An 18,208-nucleotide genomic window follows, 5' to 3' on the forward strand; every position below is an offset into this window, starting at 1 on the left:
ATGCCTCTCTATTTCCTCACATATACCAGCTATGTACTCCTCTTTGTCCTTGCGACATTGTCTTTGGACTTCCCTCGACAGCTTCCTATAGGCATGGTCTGCATCAGCCTTGCGCTTCACATCTTTCCTGCGTTGAATTAAATCCCATGAGTGATCAGTAATCCATGGTTTGCGCTTTGTGTTGTTTGGTGGTGTATGTTTTTTTGCAGTCTCAACCATTATGCTCTTCAAGTATTCCCAACCTTTTTCAGGATCGCTCTCTACCTGATCTAGGCAGAGTTTACTTTCTATGTCCAGCCTAAAATCCTGGACTTTTGATGGTTGCGGTATCATGGTCTTTCTTATTAGTTTCCGAGACACTATTTTAAAACGAAGCCTGAATACGAGAACTAAAAGTTGGTGATCTGTTCCGCAGTCCGCTCCAGGGTAGGCTCTGCAGTTTGTGGCCGACGATCTCCATCGTTGTTTGATCAGAATGTAGTCAATCTGGTTTTTGGTTCGACCATCTGGGCTCCGCCACGTGAATTGTCTTCGAGGGTGGTGTTTAAAGAGAGTGTTAGTAATTGCAAGGTTCTGTTGTATGCAAAACTCCAAGAGGCGATCTCCTCTCTCATTTCTCTGGCCCAGTCCAAACTTACCCACAGCGCGCTCGACTTCTGAAGATTTTCCGACCTTGGCATTGAAATCGCCTAAGATGAACAATAGGTCACGGTTTGGAATATCGGTAAGAACCTCCTCAAGACGACCGTAGAACGCCTCTATCTCCACCTCCGAGGATGTCGATGTTGGTGCATAGATTTGTACAAAATGCGCTATTGTTGTGGTGGTTTGTATCTTGACATGTATTATTCTGTCATCTACTGCACGGTATCCAATCACAGAGTTATTCAGCTTTGGAGGCACAATTATTGCGACACCATTCGAGCTCGTATTTTCTGGACCCGAAAAGTAGACGGTGTTTCCCTCGGCGGTTCTGAAATGTCCACTATTCCGCCAATGTGTTTCCGACAGTCCCAGAATATCAAGATTATAAGTTCTCATCTCTCTCTCGACGATCTGTAGCTTCCCAGAATGTTGGACCAGACCTCGGATGTTCCATGTCCCAATTTTCCTTTTCTTTCGGAGATTTATATTTGTGTTGGTTCCAGTAACATAATTTCTGCAAGGTACCTGATTCCTCACACCTTTGCAGCCGGTAGCATATTTCACACCATCCGACCCGGAATCAGTATGGCGCCGAGTGCGAATCGGATCGCAGCACGAACTATCAACCGTATCTTTGACTTTCATTATGGAGGAGAGAATTCTCTTGGGAATGTAGTGCAGTGGTTTCCCGTTGCCTTCTGCACCGCAGTACCCAGCCGTTTTTAGAATACGTCCATTGCGCCTGGAGAAATCCGTTCTGAAGCCGGTAATGATGGATACTGCTGCCCTCCATCATATCTTGGTTATAAACCCCAAGACAAGGTTGCCACTTCCGCTAGTTCCACCGTGCCGATGTCTCCCATCTCCGCCATCACAACCGTTGTGGACTTCGCCAGTTTCCCTTGGCATGGGACCCTTACAGGTACTAGTTTTCCGGGTCAGAAAACTCCTGGAATCTGCGGTGGGCAGGGATTGATTCATTTTCCCTGATAGGACTGCCCAAAGGGTTCCTACCCGCTATCCGCTCATACACACATACACGAGATATATTTACATTATTACAAAAGAAACAAGAGTTCCTCATACACATGGCTACAAAGAGCATATTCAGTCGGTACAAAATTAAAAAAACAATACTTGTTTATCACAGACTATCAGTACCATAACACTCACATAATCAAAATATATTGCCAAATGAAATCTTGAAATCAATTAGATTCAACTCGGTTTGACAAGAATATTTTCAATATCTACAAAAATGTAAAAAAAAAATAGTTTTATCGGCGATATAATATGCAACCTTTGTCAAAAATATTCTTGTGTTGTTTTGGAATGGACGACGCGAAGATATGCAGTTATTTCAAATCGAAATAAACTGAGGGCAAGTCGGAAATTTTCATCTCATCTTCATGTAGCTATCTCTTCTGGCCTCTTCTTTAGCGCCCAATTCTTCGTCATATTCGAGGCAGCCGATGCCGTCGAGACGCTCCAGATCGATCCAACCCCTCCATCTGACGCAGACGCCGTTCATTATTAAGGAGGATTTGATGTGAACTTTTCCAGGTTCTCTATCGAGATCACATTGTTTATCTTTCTTGTTATATTCTTGAGTTGGTGGTGTGAAAGCTAATTGGATAGACATTCCGTTGGTGATGAAAGAAACTTCAGTGCGACCTTCATGAAGTTCACGTTGAAATTTGCTCTGTCTTTCTTCCTTTCCCCTTTCTCGACATCCTGTGTATCTGACCTCACTCTCTCTATAGGTGACAATAAATCGATCATCATGAAGTTTCCGCCATCGCGCAAAATTTCTCTGGCAGTAGAGCATTGCATAACGAAGCGGGATAGATTGAGTTCATCAACCGATGTTACGTTACGACCAAGTTCTAGTGGATCTTGAACGCAAATTCTCATACTTATAAAACCATTTCAACAAATTTCTACACGTGTAACTTGCCAAAGTAGAAAACATATCTTTATCACAGCCATTCCGAAAGAACTCCACTTCTACACAAGACAGTGTTGTATTGGAAGTGATCATAACAGAACATCTAAACTCAGGTTCATCAGAACAAGAACTGCAAGACTCAACGCATGAATTGTTCCATAGATCTTCTTCCGAATCAATTGTGCACACTTTCAATTTCTCTTCGATTATCTCCATATCAACATCTTCACTCCGCCATGGTTGACGCTTCGAAGAAACTGTGTAGGAGTGATTATTTCTGAAATGTCCTTCCGACTCTATTTTCAATCCAAGAATTCTCTGGAAAACCAAGGTACAGAAGTTTATTGTTCGTGTGAACCAGATATCCCTTAGATCGAAGGTTGATACTAAGGCGTCTTTTGCCTTGAGAAGTTGATTGTGGTGTTGAACACTGCTAGTTGTCATGTATAAATATACATCGAAGTACTCCTTCAACTCTTGTATAGGTGACAATAAATCGATCATCATGAAGTTTCCGCCATCGCGCGAAATTTCTCTGGAAGTAGAGCATTGAATAACGAAGCGGGATAGATTGAGTTCATCAACCGATGTTACGTTACGACCAAGTTCTAGTGGATCTTGAACGCAAATTCTCATACTTATAAAACCATTTCAACAAATTTCTACACGTGTAACTTGCCAAAGTAGAAAACATATCTTTATCACAGCCATTCCGAAAGAACTCCACTTCTACACAAGACAGTGTTGTATTGGAAGTGATCATAACAGAACATCTAAACTCAGGTTCATCAGAACAAGAACTGCAAGACTCACCGCATGAATTGTTCCATAGATCTTCTTCCGAATCAATTGTGCACACTTTCAATTTCTCTTCGATTATCTCCATATCAACATCTTCACTCCGCCATGGTTGACGCTTCGAAGAAACTGTGTAGGAGTGATTATTTCTGAAATGTCCTTCCGACTCTATTTTCAATCCAAGAATTCTCTGGAAAACCAAGGTACAGAAGTTTATTGTTCGTGTGAACCAGATATCCCTTAGATCGAAGGTTGATACTAAGGCGTCTTTTGCCTTGAGAAGTTGATTGTGGTGTTGAACACTGCTAGTTGTCATGTATAAATATACATCGAAGTACTCCTTCAACTCTTGTATAGGTGACAATAAATCGATCATCATGAAGTTTCCGCCATCGCGCAAAATTTCTCTGGCAGTAGAGCATTGCATAACGAAGCGGGATAGATTGAGTTCATCAACCGATGTTACGTTACGACCAAGTTCTAGTGGATCTTGAACGCAAATTGGGCGTTTGGTAGTAAACTGTTTCAACTCTTTCAATTGTCTAGTATGGCGGTGGAAACGTTTCTGGCAAAGATTATGATCCTCTAAAAAGACTTGGAAAATTGGTTTTCCAAAATAAGGACAAATGACATATGAATCTTATGTACAGAGTCCTTTTATTGAATGATCATTCTTCTTTAGGAGAAGGTTCTTTCGGGTCATCACTATTCGTTTTTAACTCTGTTCTGGGGGACTCTGGAAGAGGCTCTTCTTTGGGCTCATTTATTACAATTTTGTAAGGCAGAGGGTTTTTAGGTCCAATTTTGCCTGTGGCATCGTGAGGCAACATTATTTTTATCTTGATACCAACGACCAATCGTACAGGAAGTCCTCATAATAACTAAAGAAACCGAAAAGAAGGCTGAACATTGATTTTGAGTGTATTTCTTTTATTTTATCAGATGTTTCCTCTATGTGTGCAAAGTTCATGTTCCATATAATAGTAGGGTTTGTGGGAACTGTATTTTCTTGTAATTCCTAAACACTGGGGAAGGAATGTTCGTGCTGAAGGTAGAAAATGAACATCATCGTCAAAGAATACTTGGAAAAACCTCGCTCTTTACAAGTCAATTCGTGTAGTTGAGCCCAGTATTTTATCACTAGCATCACGGATCTCAACTTGTTGTCTACTGATAAATAATTTTTTATCAACTGGTCATTTTCAACTCCACTCAAAAAGCTGAAATTCATATCACACTTCAACCCTGTTTCTTTATGTACGCACTTGACAATGGGTATTCTGGGTTGGCTCAAGTTCACCACATTATCGAATAATACACTCTCCGACAAAGCTGCAGCAACCCTATACGTACATTTTCTTGCCTTACATGGTCTTTTTTCGAAATAGATATTCATGTCCAAATCGCTAGAGTGTAACTGTAAACCAGAAACTCGTGATCCCGTAGGGCGAATGGTAAAACTATCGACGAATACTTCTGACAAAACACTGGCCAAATCTTTCTCAATCAAGTTGTAAATCGTTTGCATAGATTGCTCATCAGGAGATATAGTTTTAACCACTTGTTCTATCTGATCCTCAATGTCTGGAATATAACTCAATTTTTCCATTAATTCCACATTTCTCAGTTGGTCTTCTACGAGTCGATCTGAAAAATAAGCATGTATAATATTTTGATAAGAAATGTTTAATATGCACACAATGGACTAGTTTTAATTTTTTTGTTAAGGATTAATTCTAAAAATTTAAGTGAATGAAACAAAAATGTGGAAGAATCATTGAAATATTTCTAGAAATGAAAAAGTTATGGGACTTTGAAGTTGCGCTTGAAAGAATAATTTCAGCAGCAGCAGCGATAGTGTTATTTTACATGGTTGCCGAAAAAATATTGTACGCAACACGCCCGAAAATGGTTTTTTTGGACTCACAGACTTCCAGGACTTGCTTACGCTCGTCCTGGAATTTTGTCTATTCGTCCAAAAAAACCCTATTTTCCGGACTTGTTACGTAAATTACTATTTTGTTCTGTGCTCAAAACTACAGAAACTATATGCTGTACTGGAAAATGGGTTGTTCAAATTGGTTTTCATGTAATTTTCGTACGAGGTTTTGCCTAATACATATCTGAAGTTAAAACTTCTTGGTACACCTTTATAATACATCGGTCTCAAATCAAGAAAGAAATTCTTTATTCCAATTTTTCTAATTTTCACTGAAACGATTTTTTGATTGTACCTAATTCAAAAATTTTTTTTCCTGCCCTCGCCAATTTTTTCAAAAAAATAGAGTTTTGATGTTTATACAAACATCTGAGTATAATTTATATCAATAGAAGTTAAAATAGAATTCTTTCTTTATCATATTTCAGTCCAAATAAAGAATTCTGATTTCCTAATTTATGCAATTAAAAATATTTATTCTGTATTTTATAGAAGTATTCTTTATACAACTACATTTAATATATGATAAAGTTGGAAAAATTGGTTGAAATATAAATGTTCACTAGAATCATATAAAATTAGGTTTAAAAATAAAACATTCATAAAATATTATTTATTTTTTCAATTTATATCCTATTATAAACTATAACATTTATTATATATTACAAATTATAATTATTTACATTTTATACAAATAAACAATATTTGTAAAATTCTAAAAAAGAATGAGGTACAAAACCCTGAGCAAGTTCAAAGAAAAAGCTTTATAAAAGAATCATACTTGAAATAAGATTTATATCAACACAGCAGATTGGCAGATATTGACACTTGAGTTATGATTATTTCCATTCAAATAGCCTTCAACGCTTGCTCTAAATCCAAAATTAGACTTTTCACATCCTCCAAACCAACTGAAAGCCTAATTAAGTTATCAGTTATTCTCAACTTTTCTCTCTGCTCTGGTGGAACTGAGGCATGAGTCATAACACTGGGTAACTCGGCCAAACTTTCATAACCTCCTAAACTTTCAGCAAGTGTGAACTTTTTCAACGATTGCAAAATTTTCTTCGAAGAATCCAAATTGCCCTTAATGTAAATGGAAAATATTCCACTATGACCACTTGTTTTTCTTTTGGTTAGCTCATAATGCGGGTGGTTTGGCAAACCTGGGTGTATTACACCTTCAACTTTTGGGTGGCTTTCAAGGTACTTTGCAATCTGGAGAGAACTTTCTGAATGTTGTTTCATTCTGAGTGCAAGAGTTTTCAAACTTCTGAGCACTTGAGAGCAATCGAATGGTGATGGTACTATAAATAACTTGTTATATATAATTAGGGGTAAATGTCCCATTTAAATTATTGCCATATAGTAAAGGCTCATTTTCACATAATAATATTAATGATATCTGCTCAAATATAAAAAAATTAATTAAATAATCACACTATTTTGATAAAATCAATGATTACTTTAAATTTCTACTCTCGAGAATATTTTCATCATGGGAAATTATATCGATTCAGTTGCACTCTGAAACTCTGACAGTGCATGAATAGGGTTTTGAACCTTCTTCTGTGAGCCTTTTCTCACCTTGGCTCGAACTTCTTCTGGTTTTTCTGGTCTTACCAAAGGTTTTTTCTCCGGTGCTTTCATCTTCCAAACCACAATCGGAGACGCCACAGTTCCAGTTTGTCTTGGGTATTTCGTTGATGCCACGTAAGAGGCCTTAACAGTCAATACAACTGCATTCATCAAATTTTTGGCTGCTTGAATTAATGAAGTTGCACTATCCAAGCCTGAAACGATGAGCTCGCCAGAAATATTTTGAACATCTGCCTTCACTTTCGATGTTATATTCATTTGGTGACAGTATAGTGCAATTCTTTGTAGATAAGCCAGCAAGTCCTTCTTGGTGGAACTTTCGGGACATTGCTCTGCTATTTGTCGAGTCAGTTTGTCCAACTTTGTTCCGGCTTCAGAAATTTTTTTAGCAGCATTAATTACGTCCATAGTTGTCTTCAAGGGTCCACGTCCACGAGTAAAATCAGTCATCTCCATCATTATCATGCACATATGTTTGGCCAACACGATTATGTCATTGCCAGCATCGTCCCACTTTGCTACCTCTTTGTCAAACTTCAATTTTTCACTCCTGAAGAATTCCACCTGTTGCAAAATTTTCTTTTTATCTTCATCAGGCATTTTGCCCATTGCCTCTCTGGCTGTTGTTATTCCACTAATATCCGGATATTCATCAACACCGTGTTCTCCTGTATGAGCACTTGATTTACTTCTAGTTTCCAATGTGTAATTTTCATCCAGTTCAACATCTTCAGGATCCAAATCCTCATCAGCCCTATTCATCAGAACTGCTCTTCGTATCTCTCGTACTCCGTCATAAATAAGTCTTGAAGCATCTATAAAATCATTTTCATCCACCTCTTTTGGCGGATAGCTGGACAAAGCTTGAACGGCTACTTGAACTCTTTGAGTGAACTTCGGCATCACTTGCTCATTCAGCACTTTTACAGCCTCTATACCCATAGCATTTTGCAAAAACTTAATTTCTTTGGATAATGCCTCATTATTTGTCATACATGCACCCATGACAACATCAGAATGGCCATTCATATATTTAGTTAGTGAATGTACCACAACATCTGCTCCTAACGTTAAAGGTTTTTCAAAATATGGCGTCAAAAAGGTATTATCAACAACGAGGATCACATTATGCTTTTTTGAAATCTCAGCAACTTTGGCAATATCACATACCTGAAGAGTGGGATTAGTAGGGGTTTCAATCCATATCATTTTAGTATTTGGCCTCATATTTTTCTCAAAACTTTCAGCCTCTATTTCCGAAAAACTAGTTTCTATTCCAAACCTACTAGCAACTTTAGAGAATAATCTGTTGGTGCCTCCATAAACATCATTGATGCAGAGAATATGTTCTCCACATTTCAATAGTCCTAGAAGAGTGGTGTTGGCTCCCAAACCTGAACTGAAACAATATCCATATTTAGCATCTTCTAGTTTAGCTATAACCTTTTCCAGAACTTCTCTGGTAGGATTTCCACTTCTACTGTATTCATATTTCTTGAAATCAGCGGGTCGTCTTTGTTTATATGTTGTAGATGTTGAAATTGGGGTAACAACTTCCATACAAGACCATTGTTCTGGCTCTTGAGCTTCATGAATAGCAATGGTTGAAAAATCTTCTTGGATGGGTAAGAAATGATCTCCGGACATATTGAGAATGAATTGGTTCCTGGAATAATTTCGCTGCAAAATATTGAATTTGTTAACAATATGCACAAGCTCAAGCTCAACGAGAGGTTAATTTTACTATGCGGTTGAGGGTTAGCTTGTTAGCTAATATGCGTAGACTGACATATCTGTGATATAATCTATTTCTGTTTTCTCTCATCATTATCAATTTAAAGAAACAAATTGATCAAGATATTCTGACCTCAATACATCAGTATTGTCAAGACGTTCAGGGAAGGCTATAAAACGCTGGTGAGGCAAAGAGCTTATGTTTAACAGTTCGCAAATTTTTCTACTTACAAAAAGGAATCAGAGGCGTTGAAGTTCTCGTATTAGCCCAAAGTTTATGAGAAGGCTTCATCTGCCAGTTTGCCACTCCTTTTTGGCTTTAGTTTATTTTATATTTTGTTTTACCAACGTTTTTTTGGAGTATTCCACAGTATCAAACATGTGGGTACACTATATTGAGCTCCTGAAATCGCTATGATTTAGGTATAAAACAAGATAATGGGAATATTAAGAAATTTAATTCGCAATACTGGTTGGATACTCTAGACCTCATAAATCAATTTCATTAAAATCAATGAATACTCCAAATTGAATAATAAATAATAGAGAAAAGTAAGAAATATATTATCTTATGATATATTATAATAATGAGTATATTTAATAATAATAATAAGTATTTAAAGTATATGAAGTGTCGACAACGATAAGTACATTTGACCGATATCCGATAATTGTCTGAGATTGGTAGTCCTTGACGTTCGAGATACTTATAGCATTTTTTGCACGATAGAAACACTTTTCACTTTAAATAAAAAAAATTTTCAAAAAATTCAAATAGTCATTCGTGGCTCTAATGTTAATGCTGTGAAGAAATATAAAATAGAAGCCGTTGTCTTGAAAGTTAATAGATTGTAGATTGTCAAAGTGACAATTATAATTAACTGAATTCACTCATAATACAAAAATTAGCGATAACAAATCTTCTGTAGAAAAATAAATTCAAAAAGCCTGGGAATTTTGCTGTTCTGCAGTTATTCCCGAGAAATCAAAACTTCGTAAAGAGGGTAGATACAAGACTTTCACTCCCGATCTAGTAACAAACGGGGTTACTAATAAAAGTCGTTCTATCGTGCAAAAAATAAATTCAACGACAATTGAAAACGATTAAAAATGTTATGTGAACACTACACTAACGCCTGGTTTCTGAAGCGATGATCAGCGCGAACTTATTAGTTGTCAAATTTAATGTCAACTGTCAAATGAGATTCGCTCAGCATTATCATACCTAGTTGTCAAATTTAATGTCAACTGTCAAATGATATTCGCTAAGCAATATCATACGTTGCGCATAACATGACATGACATTTTGAAGTTGACACTAGGTTTGACGTATTTGTTCGATCAACCTTTCAGCAACCGCGTTAATGTCGATTTGTTGGTGAGTGAATTAAAAGAAAGAAAAATAAAATAATGTGTCAATTTAAAATATACAATACAATGTTGAACTAATAGAAAAATGTACTACAAATTCTACAATCTAAATATCTTAATATACAAAATCATTTACAATACAAAGTACTGAATGTTTTACCTGAAGTATTCTTGATCTGCTCTAGGATTTCCAGGTCTTTTTCATCAAACGGCTCGGTCATCTTGTATCTAAAACTGCTAAGTTCCCTTGTGTGCGTTCTTCACGGAGAAACGATCTAAATATGCAGCAAGGGTGTGAACCAGATATCCCTTAGATCGAAGGTTGATACTAAGGCGTCTTTTGCCTTGAGAAGTTGATTGTGGTGTTGAACACTGCTAGTTGTCATGTATAAATATACATCGAAGTACTCCTTCAACTCTTGTATAGGTGACAATAAATCGATCATCATGAAGTTTCCGCCATCGCGCAAAATTTCTCTGGCAGTAGAGCATTGCATAACGAAGCGGGATAGATTGAGTTCATCAACCGATGTTACGTTACGACCAAGCCGGTATTTTGCAGACAGTAGATGGATGGAAATTGTGGTGATGGTTGCAATTTCTTGATTGCACAAATATCGGAGAATCAGAAAGACGCTCCGCATAAACTTCACCATTCACATAGTACAGATGCACCCCTTTGCCTATATGTCGCCTAGTGTTCTCAATAGTAGAGTTACGATTAACGTTGCTCAACTGGCCAAGACAGAATCTGTCGGAATTGTTGCTAGGGTTTGTGAATCCATCCACTATAACTGAGGTGGAATGATAATGGAATACCTCACCTACCCGACTATTCAACTCGTAGTAAGCTATGGAGGCCCAGAATGGTTGTTCTTGATAAGCCACTGGTTGGACATCATTGGCTAAACTTTGTTCAGGATTCTGATTGTTGTTTGGATTTACATTATTTTCATCTGTAGGACTATAAGCAGGAGGAGGGGTTTCTGCAAGATTGGCATATGGTGATTGGGGATTAGATGAAACACTTCCGGGTGATGACACATTAGACAACGGCGAACTAGGGCTCATTTGATTGGAATTGAAACCATTTTGAGAATAGCTCACGTTTTGGGGCATATTTGGCTCAACAAGTTGTTGGAATGGAAGTAATGAATGACCGGGTACAAAGTCATTGTGTCTTGGAACCAAAACAGGCGGTAAAACTGGGCTTTCCACTCTCTTATAATGATAAGGATTGATGCAGACTTCCTTGTGTTTGGCAGAGAATGGATATTGACAATGTTCCAATGGCTTTAACTCATGGTGACTTTGCAGATCGGGCCATCTCCATCCACACTTTACAATAAATAACGTGGGGTAATCCTTTACGATGGGAAACTTGGAGTCTTCCATCCAAACTTCTGGGAATTGTGACACATTTACTTGGTGTTCCAGGACATGATAAGGCACGTTCTAATTCCTCAATTGCACCTTTTTTTTTTTTAGTTTTTTCACTAAACTATCAACTGCCTTTTCAGCCCATTTTCCCTCTTCATCTCCCTGTTTCCAGCCAAGGAGTTTCTTGACTGCAGGACTTGTGAATGAAAACAGGCTGTTTAGGGTTGATAATGGACCACTGCTAGAAGACTCTCCTTCCTCTATATCCATATTAACCCTGAAAGAGAAATATATTATTATACAAGAATTCTTTTCATCAAAAAAAGTATCTATTCAAATACTGGCGAGTTGTGGTATCTATCAACATGCTAGTTCAAATAAGATTTCAAGTGCTTGCTTCCTGTTCAGAGGAATATACAAAATCATTTACAATACAAAGTACTGAATGTTTTACCTGAAGTATTCTTGATCTGCTCTAGGATTTCCAGGTCTTTTTCATCAAACGGCTCGGTCATCTTGTATCTAAAACTGCTAAGTTCCCTTGTGTGCGTTCTTCACGGAGAAACGATCTAAATATGCAGCAAGGGTGTGAACCAGATATCCCTTAGATCGAAGGTTGATACTAAGGCGTCTTTTGCCTTGAGAAGTTGATTGTGGTGTTGAACACTGCTAGTTGTCATGTATAAATATACATCGAAGTACTCCTTCAACTCTTGTATAGGTGACAATAAATCGATCATCATGAAGTTTCCGCCATCGCGCAAAATTTCTCTGGCAGTAGAGCATTGCATAACGAAGCGGGATAGATTGAGTTCATCAACCGATGTTACGTTACGACCAAGCCGGTATTTTGCAGACAGTAGATGGATGGAAATTGTGGTGATGGTTGCAATTTCTTGATTGCACAAATATCGGAGAATCAGAAAGACACTCCGCATAAACTTCACCATTCACATAGTACAGATGCACCCCTTTGCCTATATGTCGCCTAGTGTTCTCAATAGTAGAGTTACGATTAACGTTGCTCAACTGGCCAAGACAGAATCTGTCGGAATTGTTGCTAGGGTTTGTGAATCCATCCACTATAACTGAGGTGGAATGACAATGGAATACCTCACCTACCCGACTATTCAACTCGTAGTAAGCTATGGAGGCCCAGAATGGTTTTTCTTGATAAGCCACTGGTTGGACATCATTGGCTAAACTTTGTTCAGGATTCTGATTGTTGTTTGGATTTACATTATTTTCATCTGTAGGACTATAAGCAGGAGGAGGGGTTTCTGCAAGATTGGCATATGGTGATTGGGGATTAGATGAAACACTTCCGGGTGATGACACATTAGACAACGGCGAACTAGGGCTCATTTGATTGGAATTGAAACCATTTTGAGAATAGCTCACGTTTTGGGGCATATTCGGCTCAACAAGTTGTTGGAATGGAAGTAATGAATGACCGGGTACAAAGTCATTGTGTCTTGGAACCAAAACAGGCGGTAAAACTGGGCTTTCCACTCTCTTATAATGATAAGGATTGATGCAGACTTCCTTGTGTTTGGCAGAGAATGGATATTGACAATGTTCCAATGGCTTTAACTCATGGTGACTTTGCAGATCGGGCCATCTCCACACTTTACAATAAATAACGTGGGGTAATCCTTTACGATGGGAAACTTGGAGTCTTCCATCCAAACTTCTGGGAATTGTGACACATTTACTTGGTGTTCCAGGACATGATAAGGCACGTTCTAATTCCTCAATTGCACCTTTTTTTTTTTTTAGTTTTTTCACTAAACTATCAACTGCCTTTTCAGCCCATTTTTCCTCTTCATCTCCCTGTTTCCAGCCAAGGAGTTTCTTGACTGCAGGACTTGTGAATGAAAACAGGCTGTTTAGGGTTGATAATGGACCACTGCTAGAAGACTCTCCTTCCTCTATGTCCATATTAACCCTGAAAGAGAAATATATTATTATACAAGAATTCTTTTCATCAAAAAAAGTATCTATTCAAATACTGGCGAGTTGTGGTATCTATCAACATGCTAGTTCAAATAAGATTTCAAGTGCTTGCTTCCTGTTCAGAGGAATATACAAAATCATTTACAATACAAAGTACTGAATGTTTTACCTGAAGTATTCTTGATCTGCTCTAGGATTTCCAGGTCTTTTTCATCAAACGGCTCGGTCATCTTGTATCTAAAACTGCTAAGTTCCCTTGTGTGCGTTCTTCACGGAGAAACGATCTAAATATGCAGCAAGGGTGTGAACCAGATATCCCTTAGATCGAAGGTTGATACTAAGGCGTCTTTTGCCTTGAGAAGTTGATTGTGGTGTTGAACACTGCTAGTTGTCATGTATAAATATACATCGAAGTACTCCTTCAACTCTTGTATAGGTGACAATAAATCTATCATCATGAAGTTTCCGCCATCGCGCAAAATTTCTCTGGCAGTAGAGCATTGCATAACGAAGCGGGATAGATTGAGTTCATCAACCGATGTTACGTTACGACCAAGTTCTAGTGGATCTTGAACGCAAATTGGGCGTTTGGTAGTAAACTGTTTCAACTCTTTCAGTTGTCTAGTATGGCGGTGGAAACGTTTCTGGCAAAGATTATGATCCTCTAAAAAGACTTGGAAAATTGGTTTTCCAAAATAAGGACAAATGACATATGAATCTTATGTACAGAGTCCTTTTATTGAATGATCATTCTTCTTTAGGAGAAGGTTCTTTCGGGTCATCACTATTCGTTTTTAACTCTGTTCTGGAGGACTCTGGAAGAGGCTCTTCTTTGGGCTCATTTATTACAATTTTGTCAGGCAGAGGGTTTTTAGGTCCAATTTTGCCTGTGGCATCGTGAGGCAACATTATTTTTATCTTGATACCAACGACCAATCGTACAGGAAGTCCTCATAATAACTAAAGAAACCGAAAAGAAGGCTGAACATTGATTTTGAGTGTATTTCTTTTATTTTATCAGATGTTTCCTCTATGTGTGCAAAGTTCATGTTCCATATAATAGTAGGGTTTGTGGGAACTGTATTTTCTTGTAATTCATAAACACTGGGGAAGGAATGTTCGTGCTGAAGGTAGAAAATGAACATCATCGTCAAAAAATACTTGGAAAAACCTCGCTCTTTACAAGTCAATTCGTGTAGTTGAGCCCAGTATTTTATCACTAGCATCACGGATCTCAACTTGTTGTCTACTGATAAATAATTTTTTATCAACTGGTCATTTTCAACTCCACTCAAAAAGCTGAAATTCATATCACACATCAACCCATTTTTATTTTGAAACAACAATATCAATAAATTATTGCACTTTCAATTATTCAGATTCTTCTTCTGCTTTTCTTCGGCAACCTTCTTCTGTGGCAACGAATTGTAACAAATCAACAGCAGTGATTATACCAAGTGCTTCGTTTTTGTCTACAACAACCACAAATGATTCCCTTTCCAACGTTCTTGAAACAACTCCCAAAGTTCCAGAGCTAGATATTTTGGAGAAAATTGTCTCAACTATAGTTGATATTTCATCACTTGCAGTTATTTTCTTTGCTATAAGTTTATTTAGTAAATTCTGCATAGTCACCACACCTACGAGAGAACCATCATTGTCAACAATTGGTATTTGATCTATTCCACTTAGTTTCATCATTTTCAACACTTTGAAACACTGGATACACTGTTTAGCTGTTGTCAGAGGTTGCATTGTGATTTCTGTAACAGCAGTATCCCACCACGAATGATTTTGTGTATTAACAGGTTCTTGTAAATTTTTTGACTCCATCCAATGATCAGAAACAAACTTTGTGATGTAATTTCTTATACTATCAGGTAACAGAACTACAACACGTTGATTTTTCTTCAAGTTTTTGGCAGCTTTGAGAGCACCAGCAACAACTGCACCACTGCTTCCTCCAGATAGAAGACCTTCCTCCTTAATGAGTCTACGAGCCATTGGCAGAGATTCTTAGTCGTTAATTTTAACCCACTCATCAACAACATTACGGTCCAAAACAGTTGGTATGAAATCATAGCCAATTCCTTCTACTTCGTAAAAATCAGTTTCTGTTTTATTAACTTCTTCAGGCAGTGCTAAAATGGAACCTTCAGGATCAACACCTACAACGATTGTGTTTGGTGATTTTTCTTTGATCTTTCTTCCAATTCCTGTCATGGTGCCACCTGTACCAGTACCAAGTACAATCATATCGATTTTACCATCACATTGATCCAATATTTCCTCAGCAGTTGTATCATAATGCGCCAAAGGATTTCCAGGATTACTGTATTGGTCGAGAATAATAGAGTTGGGAATTTCATTCTTCAGTCTGTTAGTTACGCCAAATAGTCCTTCAGGTGAATCGGAACTAGCTGAGATAGGAGTTCTGACCACTTCGGCACCAAGAGCTTTAAGAACATCCACTTTTTCATTTGACATCTTCTCGGATATAACTATCACACAACGGTACCCTTTAACAGCAGCTGCAAGTGCGAGACCAATACCAGTATTTCCAGAAGTGGGTTCAATTATTGTAGCGCCTAGTTTCAGTATTCCTGCTTTTTCAGCATCTTCTACAATCCGGTGGGCAATTCGATCTTTCACAGAACCACCAGGATTGAAATACTCACATTTGGCTAGTAGTTCATATTCCAAATTCGAATTCTTCATTAAATTAGATAATCTCACCATTGGGGTATTTCCTATTGAATGCAGTATATTTGGAAGGATTTTTTCAGATTTCTTCCATTCGGTTTTTCTGTGAGGCGATTGAATATCTCCATTTCTATGCCAAGTACATCCTGAAGCCTTATTTTTAACTTATGTACAGAGTCCTTTTATTGAATGGTCATTCTTCTTTAGGAGAAGGTTCTTTTGGTTCATCACTATTCGCTTTTAACTCTGTTCTGGGCGACTCTGGAAGAGGCTCTTCTTTGGGCTCATGGATCACAATTTTGTCAGGGAGAGGGTTTTTAGGTCCAATTTTGCCTGTGGCATCGTGAGGCAACATTATTTTTATCTTGATGCCAACGACTCCCTGCCTCAAGAGCACATGTCTTGTTGCAGTGTTGACATATGTGTTGACCGGATCTCCAGAATGAATCATGAGTCCTTCAACAAATTTCATTGCTTTTGCTCTCTGGCCTCTAAGTTTGCCAGAAATTATGATCTCGCATCCTTGAGCGCCATTCTGCATAATATAGCGTAATACGCCATAGCAGGCTCTGCGAATAGCGAGCCCCCCGAGAAGCTTGAACCTTAAAGATTCAGCCTGGGCAGTAGCACACAAGCCCCTGTTTGCTACTTTCTCTGCATAGAGCGCAACAGAGTTTTCAGGAAAGTTGAATCTCATTGTGACTAAACGAGTTAATTCTCGAATCCTGCGGTTTTTTTCACCAAGAACTAAATCAGTCCTAGTCGCAGAGATGATAATTTCAGTCTTAGCTGGAGTTGTCCTAACTTCAACACCAGAGTAGCCATCTTCGGCTAACTCTCTCCTCAAAAATTCATCAAGTTCAGCCTTGAAGACACCATCAGCGACAAACTTTCGCTTCAAAGAAACTAGAGAAGCCATGATGAGTTATTTGAAAAATTGAGAAAACAATCAATAATTCAAAAGTCGTCGAACTCGAACGAAGGAACGAGGAGTTTTTGCAGTTTCGTTCAAGGGTGAACGAAAATTCATTAATTTTTCAGAAGCCTTGCAAGACATAACTTTGTTATCCATTATCGAATGGAAACTGATATCAAAATGACTGAATGAAAAATTGTATAATTGCAAAATGACGAATTATTGCAAAATTCAAATTGTAACCTTTCACCGCACTGATAAACAATCAACATTACTGAACACTGCTAGTTGTCATGTATAAATATACATCGAAGTACTCCTTCAACTCTTGTATCTCTCTCTAGTCGTTCCATCATTGCTGATGATCGTGATTCCCTCCTATACGCTCGGTGAGTTGTTTCCACCTCGCTCCATCCTCTGCATCTCGAAGAGCCTGAAAGAATGGGCGGGTCGTACTTTGTTGAACTTGGTCGGTCCATCTAGTCGGTGATCTACCTCTCGCTCTCTTACCCGGAACATTTCCCGACACAATTAGTTTCTCCAGGTTGTCTCCATCTCGGCGGGCTATATGACCGAAAAACTGAAGAACGCGCTGCAAGCAGATGGACGATAGTCTGGTTCTTATCTTCAACTCGCTTAAAACAGAAACGTTAGTGCGATGAGCTGTCCAAGGTATTCGCAGCATTCGCCTCCAACACCACAATTCAAACGCGTCAATTTTCTGACGTTCAGACGACCGCAGAGTCCAGGTTTCAGCACCATACAGGAAGACAGAGAAGACAAGAGCTCTAACAAGTCTCACCTTTACACTCTTAGAAATCGAGCGGTCTCTCCATACTTTAGTTAACCGGGTCATGGCGCTCTTTGCCATGATTATGCGCCTTCGTACTTCCGCTTCGCAGTTTCCATCACTAGTTATGGAAGAACCCAAGTAATTGAAACTGTCTACCAGGTCATATTGGCTCAGAAGGCCCGTCAACCGTAACGTGCCGAATCTATCGACTATCATTATTTTAGTCTTTATTTTATTTATTTTCAAACCGACATTGTTGCTCTCACATTCCACCCGTCTGAGAAGTTCCACCATCTCTTCTTCCGTCGCCGCTATGAGGGTGGTATCGTCAGCAAATCTTAAGTTGGTGATTTTTTTCCCGGCAATCGTTATGCCTCCAGACCATTCATCCAAGGACCTTCCCATCACAAATTCACCATATATATT

At 38.3% G+C, this 18,208-nt stretch overlaps 6 protein-coding genes and 1 pseudogene across 7 annotated transcripts in view; all 7 read right to left on the reverse strand.

Annotated features, from left to right (window-relative positions):
- Positions 1–1,984: 1,984 nt before the first annotated feature.
- LOC123685206 (protein big brother-like) lies at positions 1,985–2,473 on the reverse strand. Its single transcript, XM_045624826.1, has one exon. It carries the CDS (start codon positions 2,471–2,473, stop codon positions 2,042–2,044), a length of 432 nt encoding a protein of 143 aa, XP_045480782.1. The 3' UTR covers positions 1,985–2,041.
- LOC123685180 lies at positions 1,985–11,684 on the reverse strand (annotated as a pseudogene).
- The window catches only part of LOC123685178 (protein mothers against dpp-like), a 149,920-nt gene continuing 133,696 nt past the window's right edge, over positions 1,985–18,208 (reverse strand). The window contains exons 3-4 of one of the 2 annotated variants that reach the window (XM_045624797.1): positions 12,240–13,362; positions 1,985–3,852 (exon numbers count right to left, since the gene is read on the reverse strand). In XM_045624797.1, the coding sequence (XP_045480753.1) occupies positions 12,246–13,355 (1,110 nt within the window). In that variant the 5' untranslated portion in view covers positions 13,356–13,362 and the 3' untranslated portion in view covers positions 1,985–3,852; positions 12,240–12,245. Of the gene's footprint in view, positions 3,853–11,853; positions 13,363–13,539; positions 13,799–18,208 lie in introns of those variants that run through there. The other variant, XM_045624798.1, reaches the window with a different exon arrangement.
- Positions 5,950–6,815, reverse strand: LOC123685203 (putative cystathionine gamma-lyase 2). The gene has a single exon (XM_045624822.1). It carries the CDS (start codon positions 6,678–6,680, stop codon positions 6,180–6,182), a length of 501 nt encoding a protein of 166 aa, XP_045480778.1. The 5' UTR covers positions 6,681–6,815; the 3' UTR covers positions 5,950–6,179.
- On the reverse strand, positions 6,805–8,666 carry LOC123685164 (catenin alpha-like). Its single transcript, XM_045624785.1, has one exon. It carries the CDS (start codon positions 8,574–8,576, stop codon positions 6,837–6,839), a length of 1,740 nt encoding a protein of 579 aa, XP_045480741.1. The 5' UTR covers positions 8,577–8,666; the 3' UTR covers positions 6,805–6,836.
- On the reverse strand, positions 14,742–16,251 carry LOC123685364 (cystathionine beta-synthase-like). The gene is given in 1 exon segment (XM_045625018.1): positions 14,742–16,251. A coding segment is annotated over 1 exon segment (1,368 nt). The 5' UTR covers positions 16,110–16,251.
- On the reverse strand, positions 16,228–17,163 carry LOC123685193 (40S ribosomal protein S3-like). The gene has a single exon (XM_045624811.1). The coding sequence runs from the start codon at positions 16,990–16,992 to the stop codon at positions 16,267–16,269; it is 726 nt and encodes a 241-aa protein (XP_045480767.1). The 5' UTR covers positions 16,993–17,163; the 3' UTR covers positions 16,228–16,266.

Source organism: Harmonia axyridis, chromosome 7, assembly GCF_914767665.1.
Source record: "Harmonia axyridis chromosome 7, icHarAxyr1.1, whole genome shotgun sequence".
NCBI lineage: Eukaryota > Metazoa > Arthropoda > Insecta > Coleoptera > Coccinellidae > Harmonia > Harmonia axyridis.

What these genes read in the sequence shown, in the direction of transcription:
- LOC123685206 (XM_045624826.1), bottom strand. Translation starts at nt 2,473, where the DNA reads ATGCTCTACTGCCAGAGAAATTTTGCGCGATGGCGGAAACTTCATGAT.
- LOC123685203 (XM_045624822.1), bottom strand. Translation starts at nt 6,680, where the DNA reads ATGGGACATTTACCCCTAATTATATATAACAAGTTATTTATAGTACCA.
- LOC123685164 (XM_045624785.1), bottom strand. Translation starts at nt 8,576, where the DNA reads ATGTCCGGAGATCATTTCTTACCCATCCAAGAAGATTTTTCAACCATT.
- LOC123685193 (XM_045624811.1), bottom strand. Translation starts at nt 16,992, where the DNA reads ATGGCTTCTCTAGTTTCTTTGAAGCGAAAGTTTGTCGCTGATGGTGTC.